The 19,544-nt window shown below is 37.7% G+C and overlaps 1 protein-coding gene across 4 annotated transcripts in view; it reads right to left on the reverse strand.

Annotated features, from left to right (window-relative positions):
* Positions 1-19,544, reverse strand: part of c5h18orf54 (chromosome 5 C18orf54 homolog) — a 52,971-nt gene that overhangs the window by 12,380 nt on the left and 21,047 nt on the right. For all 4 annotated transcript variants that reach the window (XM_028802566.2, XM_051928019.1, XM_051928020.1 and 1 more), the window contains exons 2-5: positions 17,822-18,119; positions 13,368-14,258; positions 12,444-12,585; positions 8,764-8,872 (exon numbers count right to left, since the gene is read on the reverse strand). In XM_028802566.2, the coding sequence (XP_028658399.2) occupies positions 8,764-8,872; positions 12,444-12,585; positions 13,368-14,258; positions 17,822-18,101 (1,422 nt within the window). In that variant the 5' untranslated portion in view covers positions 18,102-18,119. The remainder of the gene's footprint in view (positions 1-8,763; positions 8,873-12,443; positions 12,586-13,367; positions 14,259-17,821; positions 18,120-19,544) is intronic.

Consider the following 19,544-nt stretch of genomic DNA (forward strand, 5'->3'; position numbering starts at 1 on the left):
TTCAAATAGTATATATCATCAGTTACCCATGGACTTAAAAGAGGTGGCTAGGATTCTTCCAGTTGAGCAACAGAAGTGTACGTGCTAATAGTGAAGTAAAGGCAATTACAGTTTTTGTCCTTTTCCACTTTAAGCCCATCTGAAAGTCCACCAAACACAGTTGTTACACAGGCTGTCTGTTAGGCATTTAAAGATCTAGAATGATGTTAATTTGGCGTACGCCTAAAACGTATGGCCCAATGAGGCTGGAGCTCGGTTGCAACATTTGCAGGTTTGGATCTTGCCCTGGAAACATTTTAGACAATTTTAAAAGACACCAATGTGCTCGATAAAAGATTTAAAGTTGAATAATTGTATGCTTTGCGCATATGGAGGTAGACTGAATTCTGTGCATGGCTGCCTCCCACTCCTTTTTTGAAATGTTGAGTATGAAATCTTTTTCCCATTGTACTCTGGGATTTTTGAAAGGAAGGGACTTTAAAAGGGTTTTATATATTATAAATATGCTGTCTGAGTCCTCAGGTTTGAAGAATATTCATTCCGGAATAGAAATAGGTGGGACGTGAGGAAAATTGGGTAGATTTCGTTTAGCTAAGTTTCTAATTTGGAAACAGTACAAAAATTGTGTTGATGGGAAGCTAAATTTGGAATGTAATTGTTAGTAGGATGCAAAAACCTTATCTATGTACAAATCTCGAAATGACTTAATCCCGTACGCTTTTCCAGACATTAAAAAATTTTTGATAGGGTGGAAAAAGGTGCTTATTATGTAGAGGTGCCACAGATAAAAGCTTCTCTATTTTGAAGTGCTTCCTACCTTGGTTCCATATTCTAAGTGAATGAAGGACAATTGGTATGTTGGCGATAACTTGTATTTACTGGGGTACAAAGCAAGGAATATAAAGAAGTACTGCAGGATTTTATTTCTATTGCAGACCCAGCTGGTGTGTGTTCATCTATTTGTGTCAATGTCCAGGTTTTTATAGCTTGTACAGTGGGGCAAAAAAGTATTTAGTCAGCCACCAATTTTGCAAGTTCTCCCACTTAAAAAGATGAGAGAGGCCTGTAATTTTCATCATAGGTATACCTCAACTATGAGAGACAAAATGAGAAAAAAAAAATCCAGAAAATCAGTGTCTGATTTTTTGAAGAATTTATTTGCAAATTATGGTGGAAAAAAAGTATTTGGTCAATAACAAAAGTTCATCTCAATACTTTGTTATATACCCTTTGTTGGCAATGACAGAGGTCAAACGTTTTCTGTAAGTCTTCACAAGGTTTTCACACACTGTTGCTGGAATTTTGGCCCATTCCTCCATGCAGATCTCCTCTAGAGCAGTGATGTTTTGGGGCTGTCGGTGGGCAACACGGACTTTCAACTCCCTCCAAAGATTTTCTATGGGGTTGAGATCTGGAGACTGGCTAGGCCACTCCAGGACCTTGAAATGCTTCTTACGAAGCCACTCCTTCGTTACCCGGGCGGCGTGTTTGGGATCATTGTCATGCTGAAAGACCCAGCCACGTTTCATCTTCAATGCCCTTGCTGATGGAAAGAGGTTTTCACTCAAAATCTGACGCTACATGGCCCCATTCATTCTTTCCTTTACACGGATCAGTCGTCCTGGTCACTTTGCAGACAAACAGCCCCAAAGCATGATGTTTCCACCCCCATGCTTTACAGTAGGTATGGTGTTCTTTGGATGCAACTCAGCATTCTCTCTCCTCCAAACACAACGAGTAGAGTTTTTACCAAAAAGTTCTATTTTGGTTTCATCTGACCATATGACATTCTCCCAATCCTCTTCTGGATCATCCAAATGCTCTCTAGCAAACTTCAGACGGGCCTGCACACGTACTGGCTTAAGCAGGGGGACACGTCTGGCACTACAGGATTTGAGTCCCTGGCGGCGTAGTGTGTTACTGATGGTAGTCTTTGTTACTTTGGTACCAGCTCTCTGCAGGTACATTCACTAGGTCCCCCCGTGTGGTTCTGGGATTTTTGCTCACCGTGATCATTTTGACCCCACGGGGTGAGATCTTGAGTGGAGCCCCAGATCGAGGGAGATTATCAGTGGTCTTGTATGTCTTCCATTCTCTAATAATTGCTCCCACAGTTGATTTCTTCACACCAAGCTGCTTACCTATTGCAGATTCAGTCTTCCCAGCCTGGTGCAGGTCTATAATTTTGTTTCTGGTGTCCTTTGACAGCTCTTTGGTCTTGGCCATAGTGGAGTTTAGAGTGTGACTGTTTAAGGTTGTGGACAGGTGTCTTTTATATTGATAACAAGTTCAAACAGGTGCCATTAATACAGGTAACGAGTGGAGGACAGAGGAGCCTCTTACGCCTCTTACAGAAGAAGTTACAGGTCATGTGAGAGCCAGAAATCTTGCTTGTTTGTAGCTGACCAAATACTTATTTTCCACCATAATTTGCAAATAAATTCTTTAAAATCAAACAATGTGATTTTCTGGATTTTTTTTCTCATTTTGTCTCTCATAGTTGAGGTATACCTATGATGAAAATTACAGGCCTCTCTCATCTTTTTAAGTGGGAAAACTTGCACAATTGGTGGCTGACTAAATACTTTTTTGCCCCACTGTATATTTGCCACTGGACCCGCTTTCCTAATTATGCTGCTGTGCTGTCCACTCCTTAATAAACATGGTGGTCTAATTTTTATTAACAGTCCATTTAAAAATGGCATATTTCTACTAGGTTTCAGAAAAGAAAAAAAATGTAGCAATTAAAAATATCACTACAATTCACTTATGTCATATTGTAGCTCTGGGCCACCATGGTGCTCACCTCCACAGAGTGGCAATGGATTATTGCTCTTTTACATGGCTTTTAGGTAGCCTACTTGCCACTGCCACACTAGTTGAAATTCTTGACAGATTTGCCGTTCGTATCAGCTTCTATACAGCTGGCACTGAAGCTGCTTATTTGATGTAATGCCAGCTCATACTCTGGGTGGCTCATCCCTCAGCAATGAAAACAAAGAAACAATTTTTCCTTTTTTCAGCATATGAAGATGCAACTTTTTTGCTTGCACACAGCAAAATATTGGCACAAGCTGGCTCTGGGCTTAGGATTTAATAACAAATGCTAGACAGTGAAATACTTTTTCTTTTTTTGTGTGAAAAACCGTGTAAAGCAAAAGTAATGCACTGTTTGTAATGCATTATATTTGATACTAAGTCACTAAACAATCTATTTAGTTACTTTTTTTTTGGGGAGTAACTAGGTAACGTTTAACAGTAATGTTCCACAACACTGCCACTGACGGTCCAATACACTTTAAGCTGTCTATGACGGATATTGCAATTGATGCCATGAACGTGTTCCTACACATAATTTATTATGGATGATAGATGATAAACGGTTGATGTGTGAACTATAAAAGCCTCTTATGTAATCCACTATGCTTCCTTTGGTTTTGTTCATTTGGGCCTTCTCAGATTACTTCTGATGCCAGCTCTCCATTGCACTGTATCTTGCTGTCACTTTTCAAATGTTCAACATGTACTGCAGTGTGTTAGATTGACCAGCTTACCTTACAAAGATGACAATTCAGCCCTATTAAAACTCTCTGAATTGTATGGACAACTGCCAAATGCACATGTGAGGCACACCTTTACCATGTCCTGACTTTGTCCAGCTATTGCCCTTTTATAGCAAGCCTAACATCACCTTTAATGGCTGCTGTGAGCATAACAAAGATGCAAATTTATAACCAGTTTCATGCCAGTTTCAAAGAAACATTAAAAAAAGCTATTCAGTGAAAGCATATTCTGGTTACTTTCTTAATGAAAACAAGTATTTAGCATATATAAACCAAAACACAGCACCACTTTACAAATGTAGCATAACATTAATAAATCAGTCTGTAATAGACACATGCAATAATTGAGATTTTAATGAAAGACGTGACATTTTAAACATAACTCCATAAAATGCAATAAAAATACAAATGTAACCACATGGGAATAACAGTGTAAGGACAGTATCCTGCTCAGGCCTGTTTTATTATACCAACAGGTGGGAGATGGAGTTGTTCACTGCTTTGTTCTGTCAGACTCAACTTGTAAGTGAAAATGAACCAAATGTAGACAGTACTGCAATATTGGCAAAACAGAGAAAACAGCTGCACTTCAGAATTAAAATAACATACTTGATATTCTTAATTACCCTTGATTACATTTACCTTTCCAAGTGAAGGAAAAGAGGCACACCACAAAAAAGATTCAGTGCTTCGTGCAGAGACCTCAGCCCCCAGATGGACTCAAGGCAGATTTTAAATACATAAAGAAAGCCATGAAACTTCCACATGGGAGGCTGAAATCTCTGCAAACCATACTGAAAGGAAATGCAACATTAAAGAGATCATCACTGCAGTATGAATGGGGGAAAAAACTTACAGGATTTAAGACTGGCAATACTATACACCATTAGAATTATGAAGACCATATTTATGGGGCTGATAGGAACAACTGCTTTGTGTTATAGAGGTTGCACCTGGTTTGTTCTAAGCACCCCACAATACAAAAAGACCAGAAGCAAAAAAAAATTGAGAAGGGGAATTAAATACTAATACTGCCAGGAAAGGCTCTGTCTCACTACAACCTTGAATTGGACTAAGCAGGTTTGAGACTGTCATATCATGTTAACCCATTTCCAGATTGTGGGGGTCAGGGCCGACCCCAAGGCTACTGATAAAATAATACAGCATCCTGTATTCAGTTCTGTTTCAATAAAAATAGATTATTAGTCATCAAATTTCATCACTTATTAAAAGTATTTGCTACATAAAGATTCAATGTACTAGGCCTTAGAATCATAACAAGTTACATGATGACTAAAAGAAATCCTTTTTCACCATTAGCAATATTTTAGTTAAAAGATCTACCATAAAGCCAATAGTAATACTGCGGTCCTAGTTAAACCACCAGTTACAATAGCGGACAGAAAGTTTGCTTCTACTTATTTACCATGACTGGACTGTTATTTGACATGTTTTGAACTTTAGAATGAAAAAAAAGTATTTGCAGGGGCTTATACAAATGAAAAAATGATCAATGAAAAAGGAGAAGAAACTTGCATCATATTTTTCATTATAATTTATAAACTACTTACTTAATCTTAAGTAGCAAGTGGAAACCTTGGTGAACAACAAAATAAGAGAGTCTTTAGGACCATACTAGCTGTGTTATATCACCTGGGATATTTCGTGAGACAATTGCCATCAGTGCTGTCAGTACATCAGTACAATGTAACTAACAAAGTACTTTTCTGTATATAATATTTGTAGGGGCGGCACGGTGGCACAGTGGTAGCGCTGCTGCCTCGCAGTTTCGCTTCCCGGGTCCTCCCTGCGTGGAGCTTGCATGTTCTCCCCATGTCTGCGTGGGTTTCCTCCGGGCGCTCCGGTTTCCTCCCACAGTCCAAAGACATGCAGGTTAGGTGGATTGGCAATTCTAAATTGGCCCTAGTGTGTGCTTGGTGTGTGGGTGTGTTTGTGTGTGTCCTGCGGTGGGTTGGCACCCTGCCCGGGATTGGTTCCTGCCTTGTGCCCTGTGTTGGCTGGGATTGGCTCCAGCAGACCCCCGTGACCCTGTGTTTGGATTCAGCGGGTTGGATAATGGATGGATGGATAATGGATGGATGGATATTTGTAGGTTTTTTTTTTTTTTTAAACCAAGGGTTAATATTAGTGGCAGGCAGTGTAGTGTACTGGTTAAGGCTTTGGAGGTAGGATTTCAAACCCTGAGGTTGTGTGTTCAAATCCTGTTACTGACACTAAGTGATCATGAACACATCACTTTATCTGCCGGTAAACCTCTTGGATAAAGGCATCAGTCAAATAATAAGTAATAACAATATTATTAGGTCAATGAAGCGGCTTACTCTTGAACATGCTACACTTGATTTTATTTTGTAAAAATTAAGTGGAAAAAGCTGGATGCTAAAGAAACAAGACAGAAAGGAGATTTGACTCATTTGAGCTTTGGTACTGGAAAAGGATTCTATGCATGTCAGGGACTGCCAGAAGAACTAACATCAATTTTGGAAGAGGAGAAACCTACTCAAAGCCAAAATGATGAACTTACACGAAGTCTTATGTTGGTCACATTGTCAGAAGAGAGAGACCACTAAAGAAGAACATCATGTTTGGAAAGACTGAAATGACCAGGCAAAAAGGGTGACATGCAAGCAGATGGCTGGACAAGTTGACGACTTGTATTACTGGGATTACTGTATATATTATTGATATTAGAGGTTTACAATTTTAAATTGTTTGCATTGTTCACTTGTGTAATTCTTTACATGCTTTTCGCTAGGCCTTCTTTTAAAGTCCTCAGATGGGAAGGTATATGTAAAAGAATTATGGACAGCAGGAATTTTGGTGGGGAAGGGGGGGAGGTGGCGATGGGGTAGGGGTAAGGGACATCCCCATTTAAACTAAGCAGATGTGCATATAAATGTAAATGATTTCGGAGAGCAGGGTGGGGGGTTCCCCTTTCAAAGTCTACAGATGCAAATGGAGTACCTCACATGGGACCCATTAAGTCTGCACTGATGCTATTCATCCAGGCTTGGAGGATCAGAGGATGCCATATCTACTTTTCTCTCTCTCCCTCCTTTTTTATTTCTAGACAAAGCAGCACCTACAGTATGCTCACAGCTATAGCACCTGACACCCTCACCCTCACTGGAGTGGGCTTGCTAACCATTGAGCTTTGCATCTTCCTTGAGGTTTCCCAAACATTCTAATTCTACTTCGCTGTACACTTCAAATGTGAGAACACCTCTCTTTTCCTGTCCAGGACACCACCCCCTAAAAAATCATCTGTCCATAATTATCTCTGAAATATCTTGAAACTGACAAAAGTAATTGCTGCCCATTACTGTTTATTTTGTATTTAACAAAAACCAGACTTTGCTTTATAGTTTTGATTTAACAGAGTATTTCAAATAATAACACAAATGAAAATGGCACATACAAAAAAGATGGGACCCTTAACCCAATATTTTGTTCCACAGCCTTTAGAGGCAATCACTGCAAACAAGTGATTCCTGTAGACCTCAATGAGATTTCTGCACTTGTTTAACAGGTAGTTTTGTTCCACTCTCCCTGAGTAAACAGCTCTAGTTTTGTCATGTTTGAAGGGTGCCTTCTCCAGACTATATGTTTCAGTTCTTTTCATAGATGTTCAATATGATTCAAACCAGAAGTCATAAAGCCACTTTAGAATAGTCCATGTCTTAGCCATTCACAGCTGTTTTTGGTCATTAACCTGTTGGAAGAATCCATGACCTGTGACTGAGACAGAGTTTTCTGACACTGGGCAGTACATTTTGCTCCAGAATATCTTGCCAGTCCTTTAGTTTTCATTCAGACTCAAGGCACCTTGTGCCAGATATAGCAAAGCAGCTAACAAACATAAAAAACCTCCTCCGTGTTTCACAGCAGATTTGTTGTTTTTTAAAAGTTGAGCAAGAATGGACAATCGGTGAACTCGTAATAGGGTCATAATGTGTGTGTGTGGGGAGTTAAAGCTAGCCCGTCTGGTCCAATCGCACAAATTGCTGAAAAACTTAACTAGGGCCATGAGAGAAAGGTGTAAGAACAAACTGTGCATCGTAGTTTGCTGTGTAGCCACAAATCAGTCAGAGTGCTAATGCAGACGCCTGTCCACTGCCTATTCACCACCAAAAGTGCCTACAACGTGCACATGAGCATCAGAACTGGACCATGGAGCAATGGAAGAAGGTGGCTTGGTCTGATCACAATTTATTTTAGATCATTTGAACGGCCAGGTATGTGTATGTTTAACTTGGGAAGAGAGTGCAACAGGTTGGACTATGGGAAGAAGGCAAGCCGGTAGAGGCAGTGTGATGCTCTGGGTGATGTTTCCCTGGTATTCATGTTGATGTTACTTTGACATGTATCACTACCTTAGGATTGTTGTAGACCATGTGCACCACTTCAGTGGCCTCTTTCAGCAGTATAATACACCCTGTCACAATTCAAAAATTATTCAGGAATGGTTCAAGGAATGTGAAAGAGAGTTCAAGATGTTGAATTGGCCCCCATATTTCCCAGATTTCGCTCCAATCAAGCATCTGTGGGATGTGCTGAAAAAACGAGTTCGATCCACAGAGGCCCCACCTCTCAATTGGAACTAAAGGATCTGCTGCTAACATCTTGGTTCCAGATACCACAGAAGGTCAAAGGTCTTCTGGAGTCCATGACTAAATGGGTCAGAGCTGTTTTGACGGCATTAAGGGAATCTACACAATATTAGGGAGGTGGTTTTAATGTTGTGGCTAATCGGTGTATAGATTACTAAATATAAATCATTAGTTGTTGTTTTATTTTGATAAACAACTGACCACTTCTCCAGTTTTTATTGCTTAATCCTGTTGTCATATTTTAGCTTAGGATGCTTTAAACAGTATGCAAGAGAAAATCAGTTATGATTATGAGATCATCCTACTGAATTTCAAACATGTTATCTAATGTAACTGTGAACACTTCAATAACAATTAAAATCTTAAACATGCGCTTAAGATCATCCATACATTATTTTAAAAGTATCCTTTTATTTGCATAAGGCTTAAGAAATCAAATGCCACATGCTGACAGTTGGTACTTCACTGATTATAAATTGTGTCTAACCCATTTTTTTTGGCTTGAAGTGTATGCTGCTAAATGTAAGAAATTACAAATACATTTCTACATTATAATTAACTGCTGTTACCTCATTGGTAGAGTTGATACAGTCTGTGAGATAGTTTTCAATCAGTTTGGTTTTTCCTCTTCTCTCTAGTTCAAGCTCTTCTTCCCCATCTACTGGAACAGGCGGATTACTGCAAAGGAGAAATGGTATAAATAATAAATACTAAAAAAAAAAGTTTTTCTAGAATATTAACTACATTTAAAACCATCTATTAACATTCCAGATAACGTTAAATGGTTTTTAACACAGGATGTCAAGTAGTGATTTGAAAAGCTGGGTTGCTCAACTTGAAATCATATTACCATCATAATGACTATCTTGGATATTACCAAACTTATCCACATTTTGAGGTTAATGTATTATTATTAATGATATTATTATTTACATAATTCACACCGAAGCTATTCACTGCAGTGTTCGGTCAAATTCAGCTTGCACAAAAAATGAACTAAAAGTGATTAGTACTGCAAGACTGTCACAGCAGTGAAAACTGCACAAGTGTTATTATTTTTAATACATTTGAAAAGTGTTTGACAGAAAATCAATTATGTTTGTATTATATCCTTCTAAACTAGACATATGGTATCTAACACAACTATAAAAATGTATTAATAACCATAAATGTAAATATTATTTTAAGATGATGATCCATACAGAATTTAAAAAATGTCTTTTATATGGTATCTAACACAACTATAAAAATGTATTAATAACCATAAATGTAAATATTATTTTAAGATGATGATCCATACAGAATTTAAAAAATGTCTTTTGTAGTAGATACCACTGGGAGTGGCAGTTCTGGGGGCAAATTATCAAAAAATCTAATTAATAGTAATTTTTGTGATTGGGAATGGTGTTTATGGAAGGATTTAATTATCTGCTAATCATTGTACCACTATACCAAGACTCTTGGATATAATGTACAAATATCACCTCCAAGAACTGTAGAATAGTAATAAAACATGTGACAACTGTAAAATAAAAATAAGAAAAATTATGGAAGGACGAACATAGCAAAACTGATTAATTAATAAGGTTATGAGTTTAAAGCACGGGTAAGATAGTACACTGACCACAAGTGCCAGAAGTTAAACTTCTACAATTCTAAAAGAGAATCAATGCGCATTAAAATGAAAACAAATGCATTTTTACTTTTAGTTCCTTGTGGCCAACTAATCACAGAAACAAAAAGTCAGATGAAGCTTCAGAATTAGAACAGGAGGGTACCACTCAATAAAAGGACTGGGCTGTGCACAGATGGATGCCATGAGCTATATTTTCAAATTATTTATCTGGCCATTTTATAAGCATATTTGAGGCCCAACACGGGGTACAGGCTTCCCTTTGATTCAGTAGTGTTTTCAATTTTTTTTCTTCTGCAGCATCTTTAAACATTAAGTTGAAATGTTTTATAAAAAGAATATGTCATTACGTTTTAATCTTTGCTAAATTTACCATGCTGCTCTATATAGTGAATCCTGTTTACACTTGTTTTGGTCCTTCAAGAAACCTAATACAGGTTTTCTATGAGTCTTACAGTTCTACTTTTCCACTAAGAAATAAAGTCTTTACAAGACACTGCTGGACCTAAGGTCTTTATAATAAGCATGTTAGTGTCAGCCATAGTTAGCTATGAAGCAGACACCATGTGAATGAAAAAACATTTTGTCAAGTACCCCTCACCCTGGTGGACTAGGCAAAAACATAGGATGTGAATTCATATGTGGGAAAAACATTAAAACAGTATGCAAACACCCTCACACTGCTGTCACAACTGGTTAGCATGCATATGTCAGGTGCTGGGAGCTGGGGGGTAACCTTGGGTGTGTGAATGGTTAGTGCAGAGCATTAGGCAGGATAAAAACCACAAGCAACCAAGTATAATGCACAAAATGGTATTCCTTTTACAGGTCAGTGGCTAAGCTTTATTAAGCTTTTTGTTACCCATCATCACTGCAAAAACTAAGTTCCATACAATGTATGAAAGTAATGGCATTCACACACATTCCTCATGTGGCTTTTACTCATTGATCACTTAGCTGTTGGGTTTTAAAAACTGCATGCAATTGATAAACCTAGTGCTGATCACTTTGGACAATAAGCCTTTCTGTATAGCATGCAAGGTGTGTAGAACAAAAGAATAATCAGTATCATCATTATTGAAGGAAGTTCATTATGTAACATAGGAGTTAAAGATCAGAAGTACTCCTGTTATGTATTTTGAAATGGTTTTGTGTACGCTTCCTTTCTCTGAACAAGGAAATATAGGTTGTGCACAAGTGTAGGAAATGCTGGATACCTTAGTGTATCGCTAATAATGTACGGTGTCCGTTTAAGATCTGGTTGGTAGAGGACAGCATGGTGACATGGCATATTGTATTGAGCTGGACATTCCATCAGGGATCTGGTCTCAAACACTCAAGGGTACAATACAAAAACTCATCTGATAAAAGGGTCAAGACCCTCTTAGGATGCCAAAATAAAGTAAGGTTGGGAGACTTAGGTAAAGGAGTTGATGGTCCTCCAAACAGACAGGTGGCATCGGAGCAATTCTGATAAGATGCAACACTCCCCCGGGAATTCCTTGTACTGTAGTTATAGTTTTGTCAGGAAACTGTGCTGTAAATGAAAACAGAGGCTGCTGGAAGATGCACTAAGAAAGTGACCTCAGATCTACTATGGCTTGCCAGATATCCATGATATACGTCTTTGAATATGTGCATGACACCAGAAATACTGTCAATCCACCTTTAAAATGGCCCCTGCAGACTCTCACACGTCTCTAGAGTTGGGAGTTGAATTCCGCTATTTAAAACTAAAAGAAGGAAATAAGGTTTGGTAACCTTAACATGCAAATTAACTAAAATGAAGCACAAAAAATTTTACTGCTTCAGCAGAATTAATTTCCCTTCCAATTAAGAAACTGGGTTGGAACAAAAATGTGCAGCCACTGCTGCCATACAGGATCAAACTTAAGGACTTCTGCCCTATCCTCTAGGGCTTATTCTGGGTACTGAGTTTAGTCCCCAGCACATACTCCACAAAACACCTTGTCACAATGTATTTTCAGTCTTCATAAAAACAGAATGCCTGATTGCTGTCAACTTACAACTAATTTAGATACATATTTTATTTTGATATAAAAAGTCCTGGAGAAATGAATATAAAGGTCTTCCTGTTTATATAAAAAAACAAATACTGCATTCAGCAAGGAAATTTTAGTTACCACAAACAAAGGAGCCCTCCATGTCAGTTTTCTGTGTTGCATATTCAGCCAATTACCATTTAAACATTTACATGTTAGTTCTGACATACAATATTTAATAGGACGCATGACTTCAAAGGGGCTGTTGATATTCTCTTTTCTTTAAACAAGTAGCGATAACCCAGAAAATATCTTGTTAAGCCAAGTCATCTATTCTGATGTCAGTGAAGTGAAAGAAAAAGCAAGCAGATTTACCTCTAATACGTCAATAAACACAATGTTAACATCACCACCAAAGTTCTCATTCATGTAATCGAATAACTCGGCAGTAGAAACAGAACAATTGTCACGGTGATTTTAAACTAAAAGCTATATTCACTCACTGATGCAAGATAAAAAGGAAAGTGAGAAAATACATTAGAAAGAAGCTCAGGCTCTAATTATAGTAATTTGTAATTCTATCCCTTTTTTAATTAAAATAAGTAGATCTTACAATATGATAGGAGGATTATCCCAGGATCGGTCAGCATCCAGAACATCTTCTGTTTGTATACTGACATTTTCTTTAATATTGCAGCTTTGCCTTAATGATCGACTCTTTTCTGCTTTATGGCTCAGCAAATTCATTTTGTGATCTGGGGGGAAAAAAGGTATATATTGTATATGTGGTTATTGTATGCAGAAAAACAACTAGAAAAATTGTATTGCAAGCCTTAGCAAATCATTTCATAATTAATACCATTATGCAATTTTGGAAAAATCTTTGAAACACATAAACCAGTTTATTTTCTACAGCTAATAGACAAGGTGACTAAACAATTTGTGAGTGACAAAAATACAGAGGAAGCCTGTAACAAATTAACTAAAATAAGTTAGATGTTCATATATAAAAAAATATAACAGCAAATATGTCATTCTAACAAAAAACTAAATTGTTACAATATTTATGTATAGTCACAATTATTAACTAGGTAATTTGAAGAGCACCCATCCAAGGCTTGGAACATTAATGTATGGCCCCCACAATGTATCTATTTTGAAAACTCTTCCTCTTCCGCTGAAGACTCTCCAGATTTTATCCCAGCAGCATCTATCACAAAGGAGGAACTAACACTGAATGGAACCATAGACTACCACTGTGGGTTTAGTCACATATCTAATGCCTAACAACACATGAAGAAAATACTGTAGCACCCATGGAAAACATAAGTGAAAACACTGAGAAAGTACAAGCTCCATGCAGGTATACAGCTTCCTTGAAATCCAGCCTAGATTCGTAAAATCCAAGGCAGCAGCATTGCCATACTGTACAATACTAGACAGCACACAGTTAAAACATACATCCTTTTAGTTCACTTTCTATTATCTATGTTTACAATTCAGATTTTTTAAATGGAGGAGCTGGTTGTTGTATTACCTTGAAAGGGCTCTGTAAAACCATTTCTTCTTTCAAATTCAAATGGTGATCCGATTCTTCCATTCCGTGTTGTTGTGTCAAGTTGGCCTTTGCCCAAAACAGAAACATGTTTAGGGGTTAGCAGTCCATTACTTTTCGTTATGGTCTCCCTTGCACAGTTAAGCAGATTATTGAGATTATCCTGATGCAGGTTATCCCAGACTTCTTTTTGCTGATTATTCTGCCAGTCGGCGTAACGCTTAAAAGGATGATTTTTGTCCAGGGTAACATCCTCCACTATTTGCTTGTTAGACTCAGTATTACCACTTGCCTCAGATGCCAGGTCACATTCTCTTAACCAAAGAGGATACTTTGTATCAGGCAAACTGCTAATTCCAGAAAAATCCATTTCTGATTTCCAACTAGTCAGCCACCTTGGATAATTATTAAAAGTGAATGTTGTTAGTTCTGGCTCTGTTTGTTTGTGATTGGTCAATGTAGAAGGAGCTGAAAATGTATGCTTCAAATGTAAGTCTGTCACATCCATATATTTCCTGAATGTACTATGCTTTTGGTCAAAATCCTCAGAATTGTTTTTTGTTACATGTATTCTATTTCTCGGTGAGGGCAATCTAACCTCAGGCAACTCCAGATCCTTCGATGAAAATTTGGACGCATTAAGAGAAGTTGGCCTCCTGTAAGTTGTGGAAAAGGAACTAAAATCCAGAGACCGAAGCCTGTCACTCCTTGACAGAGCAGCAGAGGTACGTGTAACAGGAAGGGAGCCATCAGGCGGGAGGGCCAGGAGGTCATCAGTTGTGAGACTAACAAGGTCAGAATTCCTAGGAAAAGGCTGTCCTATGGGTAGGTCCAACATGCTTAATTCTTTATTTGAAAGACTCCCCTTGAGAACTGAAAAAGGACAAAAGAAGACACATTGGCTAAAGTTTAATGCAAATAACATAGCATGGTGATTATTTTTAAACCTGTACTGCCTTCAAAAATAACTTTAAGACAACTTGTTTGCATTCTATTATGTGTGCTCCTCAGGCACACCTAGCAAACCACCTAACCTGTCACAGCACGATATACGTGTATGTGTCCCTATAAAGTTGTGATGTACATTTAAAGTAGATATGGGCAATATGAACTCAAATAACCCTATAATTTAAATTAACAAATTACCAAAAGTTTAAATTTATTAACGACCCTGATTCAAAAATGACAATTTTTAGTTGTTGTTTTAGATCCCAGGTAGCTAACCATTTGCATTAGAAGTGATATGCCAAAAGATTATATTTCAAACATGCAAAAAATAAACAAACCTGCACACACCTCATTTTAATGTCTTACAAATAATTTTAGAAAAAGGAGATTCAACATGAAGAATGCTTATTTACCATTTATGGAACAATCTACCATACATACGTAGTTGATCTGTCACTTAGCAGGTTTTGCTATAGAACAGCACTGTATATTTAAAACATTTTTATTACTTGCATTCTGACATACAGCACAATGTACATCTGCATAGTAAGAATATTTAACAGACTTCAAATATTTATGAATTGCAAACTAAATCTCTAAATTAAAAATAATTTAGGGGGCTCTGCCTCCTGCCCACTTCGCTCACCAACCTTCATTAAATACAATCGCTTCCTCTAAAGAGAAGAGTAAGCGGGGCGCAGGACGAAGACAGTTTGGTGCTTAGTTATTACAGATAGAAAAATCAGTTACTTGAGTATTTCACTACAACTGTCGATTTTAAATACCAATTAGTAATAAAATGTAGTAAAAAGTAAAATTAGAAGTAAAACATAACAAAAACTAAACAAAAATTTACACCTCATCAAAAACAATATTATGAATTACTTTATCCTTTAACTTACATTCTATAAACGTTGCATTTTTGCATTTCTGTTTGCATATTGTTCGGGATATTTTTCGCTTTTTTGATAATTGGACGATTCTCTTTGTTCATGATTTTTATTATATGCAGCTCTTTTTTGTTCACTCTCTTTTTTTCAATGTTCTTTATCAGCTCTTAACGCTCTTTTTTTTAATCGCAATCAACGTTCTTGAATAATTCGCTTTTCTTTTTCTGCCTTGCCATTATAACCGACTGCACTGAAGGGCGAGTTAACACAGAGTGTCACGCCGTGGTACGAAGAGAGTAGGAGTAACCACTGGGCGAGTGGTGTGGAGGGGTATGGTCAAGGCTAAATATCGAGGACACGAAAAAGCTTATTACAGAGATATACTAGAAATAATATACATCTTGTAGAAAAAAAGATATTTATTTTTCCTGTATTTCCCCTTGGGATTAATAAAGTATCTATCTATCTATCTATCTATCTAATAAAACTCAATGTGTTTAAATTCTCCAACTACTGGTAATACCAATGGTAAATATTATCATGGCCTGGTCAGAATTATTCTTGATGTTTTAACAATTGGTCTTCTTTAAACTAAGTATTTTAAATATAATAATTACTGAAAAGCTTTAGAGAAAGAAAAAAAAACACCAAACAAAAAAGCATATAAACAACTAAAAATGCTTAATAATTACTGTAGCACTGTAATGACAAGTTCAACAGTGAGAATTTCGGTTTCTATATTTTTCAAGAATACTATGTGAAATTAATATTATATGCCCATATTCTCTTTCATAACTGAAGCGCATGACCTTGCACTTCACTAACCACAACTATGAACCACGTGGCATAATATTTATTCAGAAGAAAGAAAAAAAAACTTTAAAAGGTGATAAGATTCTGCCATGGAGAAAACAGTCAGAAAATTGAGAGGTAACAGTACAAAGACCAGTACAGACCACTTTTTGTTACAGGAGCTCCCCCTAGTATGGACAGCACAGGTAAAGAGCTAGCATGGGGCTGCATTCATCCTAAAAACATGAGAAGATGTGTGCCCATGAGCATGGTACTGAACGCTGGCAACAATGGCAGGGCTGTGAGCCCAGGCACTAAGCTAACCAAAGGTTTATGGGAAATGATTAGAAGGTTGGTGGATATCCTCCAAACCACTGGGTGTAAGTGTGGGGCAATTATGAGAATGCAGATGGGATCCTGCAGGCTTTGTACATTGGGGTTTAGGAACCCAAGAAGATCTGTGGCAGTCAGTGGGATTCTTTTTTTGGGGGGGGGGGTTAGCACTCCTGACCCCACAAGTGGTTCAGTGGATTGCCCTGGAAGCAACCTCCAAGAGGGATATAAACCATTCTCTTGTCAACAGGGCTCTACAGACGTATAATGCAAATTTTTAGAAGCATTATAAATGAAGAGAGTCTTCCCTTTTTCTTAATGTCACTTTCTGAAGTTAACTTTTTGAGCATTACACTAGAAAACATCAGTACCTGATAGATGAATTTCATTTAGAGAAAATACTTTCTATTTGCAAACACCCTAACTCCGACACAGACAGGCAGGACACAAATTGTCACACAGCACACCTTTCTTTATTTAGAGTTGGGGAAGAGCTTTCTTCGCTCCCCAGAAGAGCACAGTGTCCACAAGACAAATCACAGTCTTTTCCTTCTCTCTTTTTCTCCACCTTAACTCCTCTCTCAGTGAGCATCATCCACTTCTTCCTATTCTACTCCTGGAAGTGCTCCAGGTGGCTCATCAGTATTACATGGAATCACTCCCAGGTGTGGTGGAAGTCCATTGTAGGGCTCTGCAGCTCTCCCTGGCAGCCCCCACAGAACCCAACAGGGCTGAGCCTAACTCCACGTCCCAGTGTGCCCTGCGGGAATCTGTGGTGCAACAGCCACCCAGGAGGGCTGCCCTCTAGTGTCCCAGGGGAGGTAGTGCCTCAGAAATGCCGAGGCCACCCCTCACAATATATATATTATATATACACGCGCACGCACACACACATAATGAAAACCCACCCTGTACAAACATAGTTCTGAGAGGGATGCAGTGTCTGCAGTTTTTTTTGCAGCAACTAATTATTAATTGTTTACCTATTTTTTGCATTGAAATGAATTGCCATGGGACATTTTGGTAGAGATGTGTCTGGTTTTTCATATTACTGCAATATTCAATTACGGCAAGATGATTAACTAAAATTAAGTTGACTTGTGATGAGCAGGCCTTACTAGTAGTAAATAAAAAATCATGCATTATTCACACAATTATGTGCTCATCAGAGATTCACGGATGTGGTCCGACTCAAAGCAAAAAATAAATAAATAAAATAAAAACTGACCAGTGATCTCTGCTCCAGTTCAAATCAAAAATATTAATTATATAATTTATAGAAATAATGGAAAATGTAAAGGGAAAAAAAATACACCTAACAGCAACAGCTTCTGAGACACCCTTCCCTACATATATATGATCTATGGGAATACTGCCCCTTATTTTATTTTTTATTTTTTTTTAAAAAACAGAGTGTAGCCCTCTTAGGGAAGAAGAAAATGAAGAAATACAGAAAAAAATGACAAGGTTTACCATCCTTGTTCTTCATGTGTAATCCAAATCGATTAGAGTTGTTTGATGAGCTCCTGCTGAGCTTGAGTTTTCCAGGGCTCTTAACTGAAGCTTCACAGCTTTGTTCAAAGTCTTCAATGTAAGCATTTAGGGCCTCTGTAGCAGACTCATACTTTTTGTCCTTAAACATAATCACTGCGCTATCCACATCATTACTGAGAGTGCTCTTCAAATATCCAGAACTAGCAAGTAGTGCAGTGACTGTAGATTCAGGTGAGCAAATGTTGCTTCTAACGTCCATACTGTTTGACGAAGAAAGCTAAAACCAAGAAAATAAAAATGATAGTTACTACAAAATACTGACTGCTATTTGCTGTACTTTGAACCTTCAGCCCAAATTTATCATACAGACTTGATTGAACAAATAATATTTCTATCTCTTTCTGTATCTGCTTTCTCCAGTTGAAATTGTAAATAAATCTGGAGTGAGTGCCAGTCAAGCACTGGATACACTCAGTCACATCAAGCCATTTAAGCATTCCCAATTAGCCAAGTATGTCTTTGAACCATAGAAGGAAACCCAAATGGAAAAAGGAGAACACTTGGAATTCTTCACATAAGAAGTAACTCCAGGAGGGAAAGGACCCAGGGATTAAAATTAAAGAGGTATTGATGCTAATCACTGCACCACCAAACAGCCCAAGTCCTAAATATCAGATATTCAGTGGCTACTGGTAGGTACACAATCGCTACTCAAAGTAATACTGTTTAAAGCAGGAAGGCAAATACAAATGGACTGTGCATTTCTCTGAAATTTAGAATGTGATATATTATAGAAGAAATAACTGGCTTTGAACATGACATGGTAATAAAAAGAATACATTTTATTTATATAGCACCTGGGTGCCAAATGAGATGGACGAAGTTTACCAAGCACCAGACCTTACATGGGTTTCCCCTCATATCACAGTTAACAATCTCAATAATGCATGTTAAAAGAAGAAACCCTTTTAAGACTGAAAAAACATTATTTGGTTTGACGAATCCTGGTCCCTGTTGGTGGAAAGACCAGAACATGGAGAAAACCATTGATCTATCCTACCAGAGGTTAGCACTGAATACTTAATCGACATGTCTGAATGCAGTACAATACCTGAAACATATTGCCAATCAGATGTATCCTTTCACGGCAACATAGTTTGCACCTGTTGTGAGTTTTTCTAAATTCTGGCCCTGGAATGGCTTTAATACCATGGCACTGAATCCATTTTAATGCAGGTTCCCCACTTAGTTGACACAGAATGAGCTAAATGAGACATGATCAACTGATTTACAGCGACCACAGCACACACTGTGGAGATGACATCAGTAGGATCACTGTATGGTACTTGCAAGTTTGTTGATGCCATGACACAATAGATTTATAGATTTTTTGAAGCTGGGGTCTTAGTTATGTGGGCAAAAAAAAACCCAAGGGTTATTTTATAAATTTTAATTCATTTTTTAAATGGACCAGAAAATCAAAAATAATCTTTAATATAACGATAATTTACTGATTTATTAAACGTTAACTGTGGGGAGGCCCTGTGGTAGAGCTCATGCCTCACAATAAGGAAATCCACGTCCTGGGTGCTCCATGTGTTGAACTTGACATGTGTTCCTGTGTTCACATGGGTTTCCTTAGGTTGCTCTGGTTTCCTCCCACAGTCCAAAAATGTTTAAGTTAGGTGAAATGGCATTTCTA

Source organism: Erpetoichthys calabaricus, chromosome 5 (assembly GCF_900747795.2).
Source record: "Erpetoichthys calabaricus chromosome 5, fErpCal1.3, whole genome shotgun sequence".
In the NCBI taxonomy this organism is placed as follows: Eukaryota; Metazoa; Chordata; class Cladistia; order Polypteriformes; family Polypteridae; genus Erpetoichthys; species Erpetoichthys calabaricus.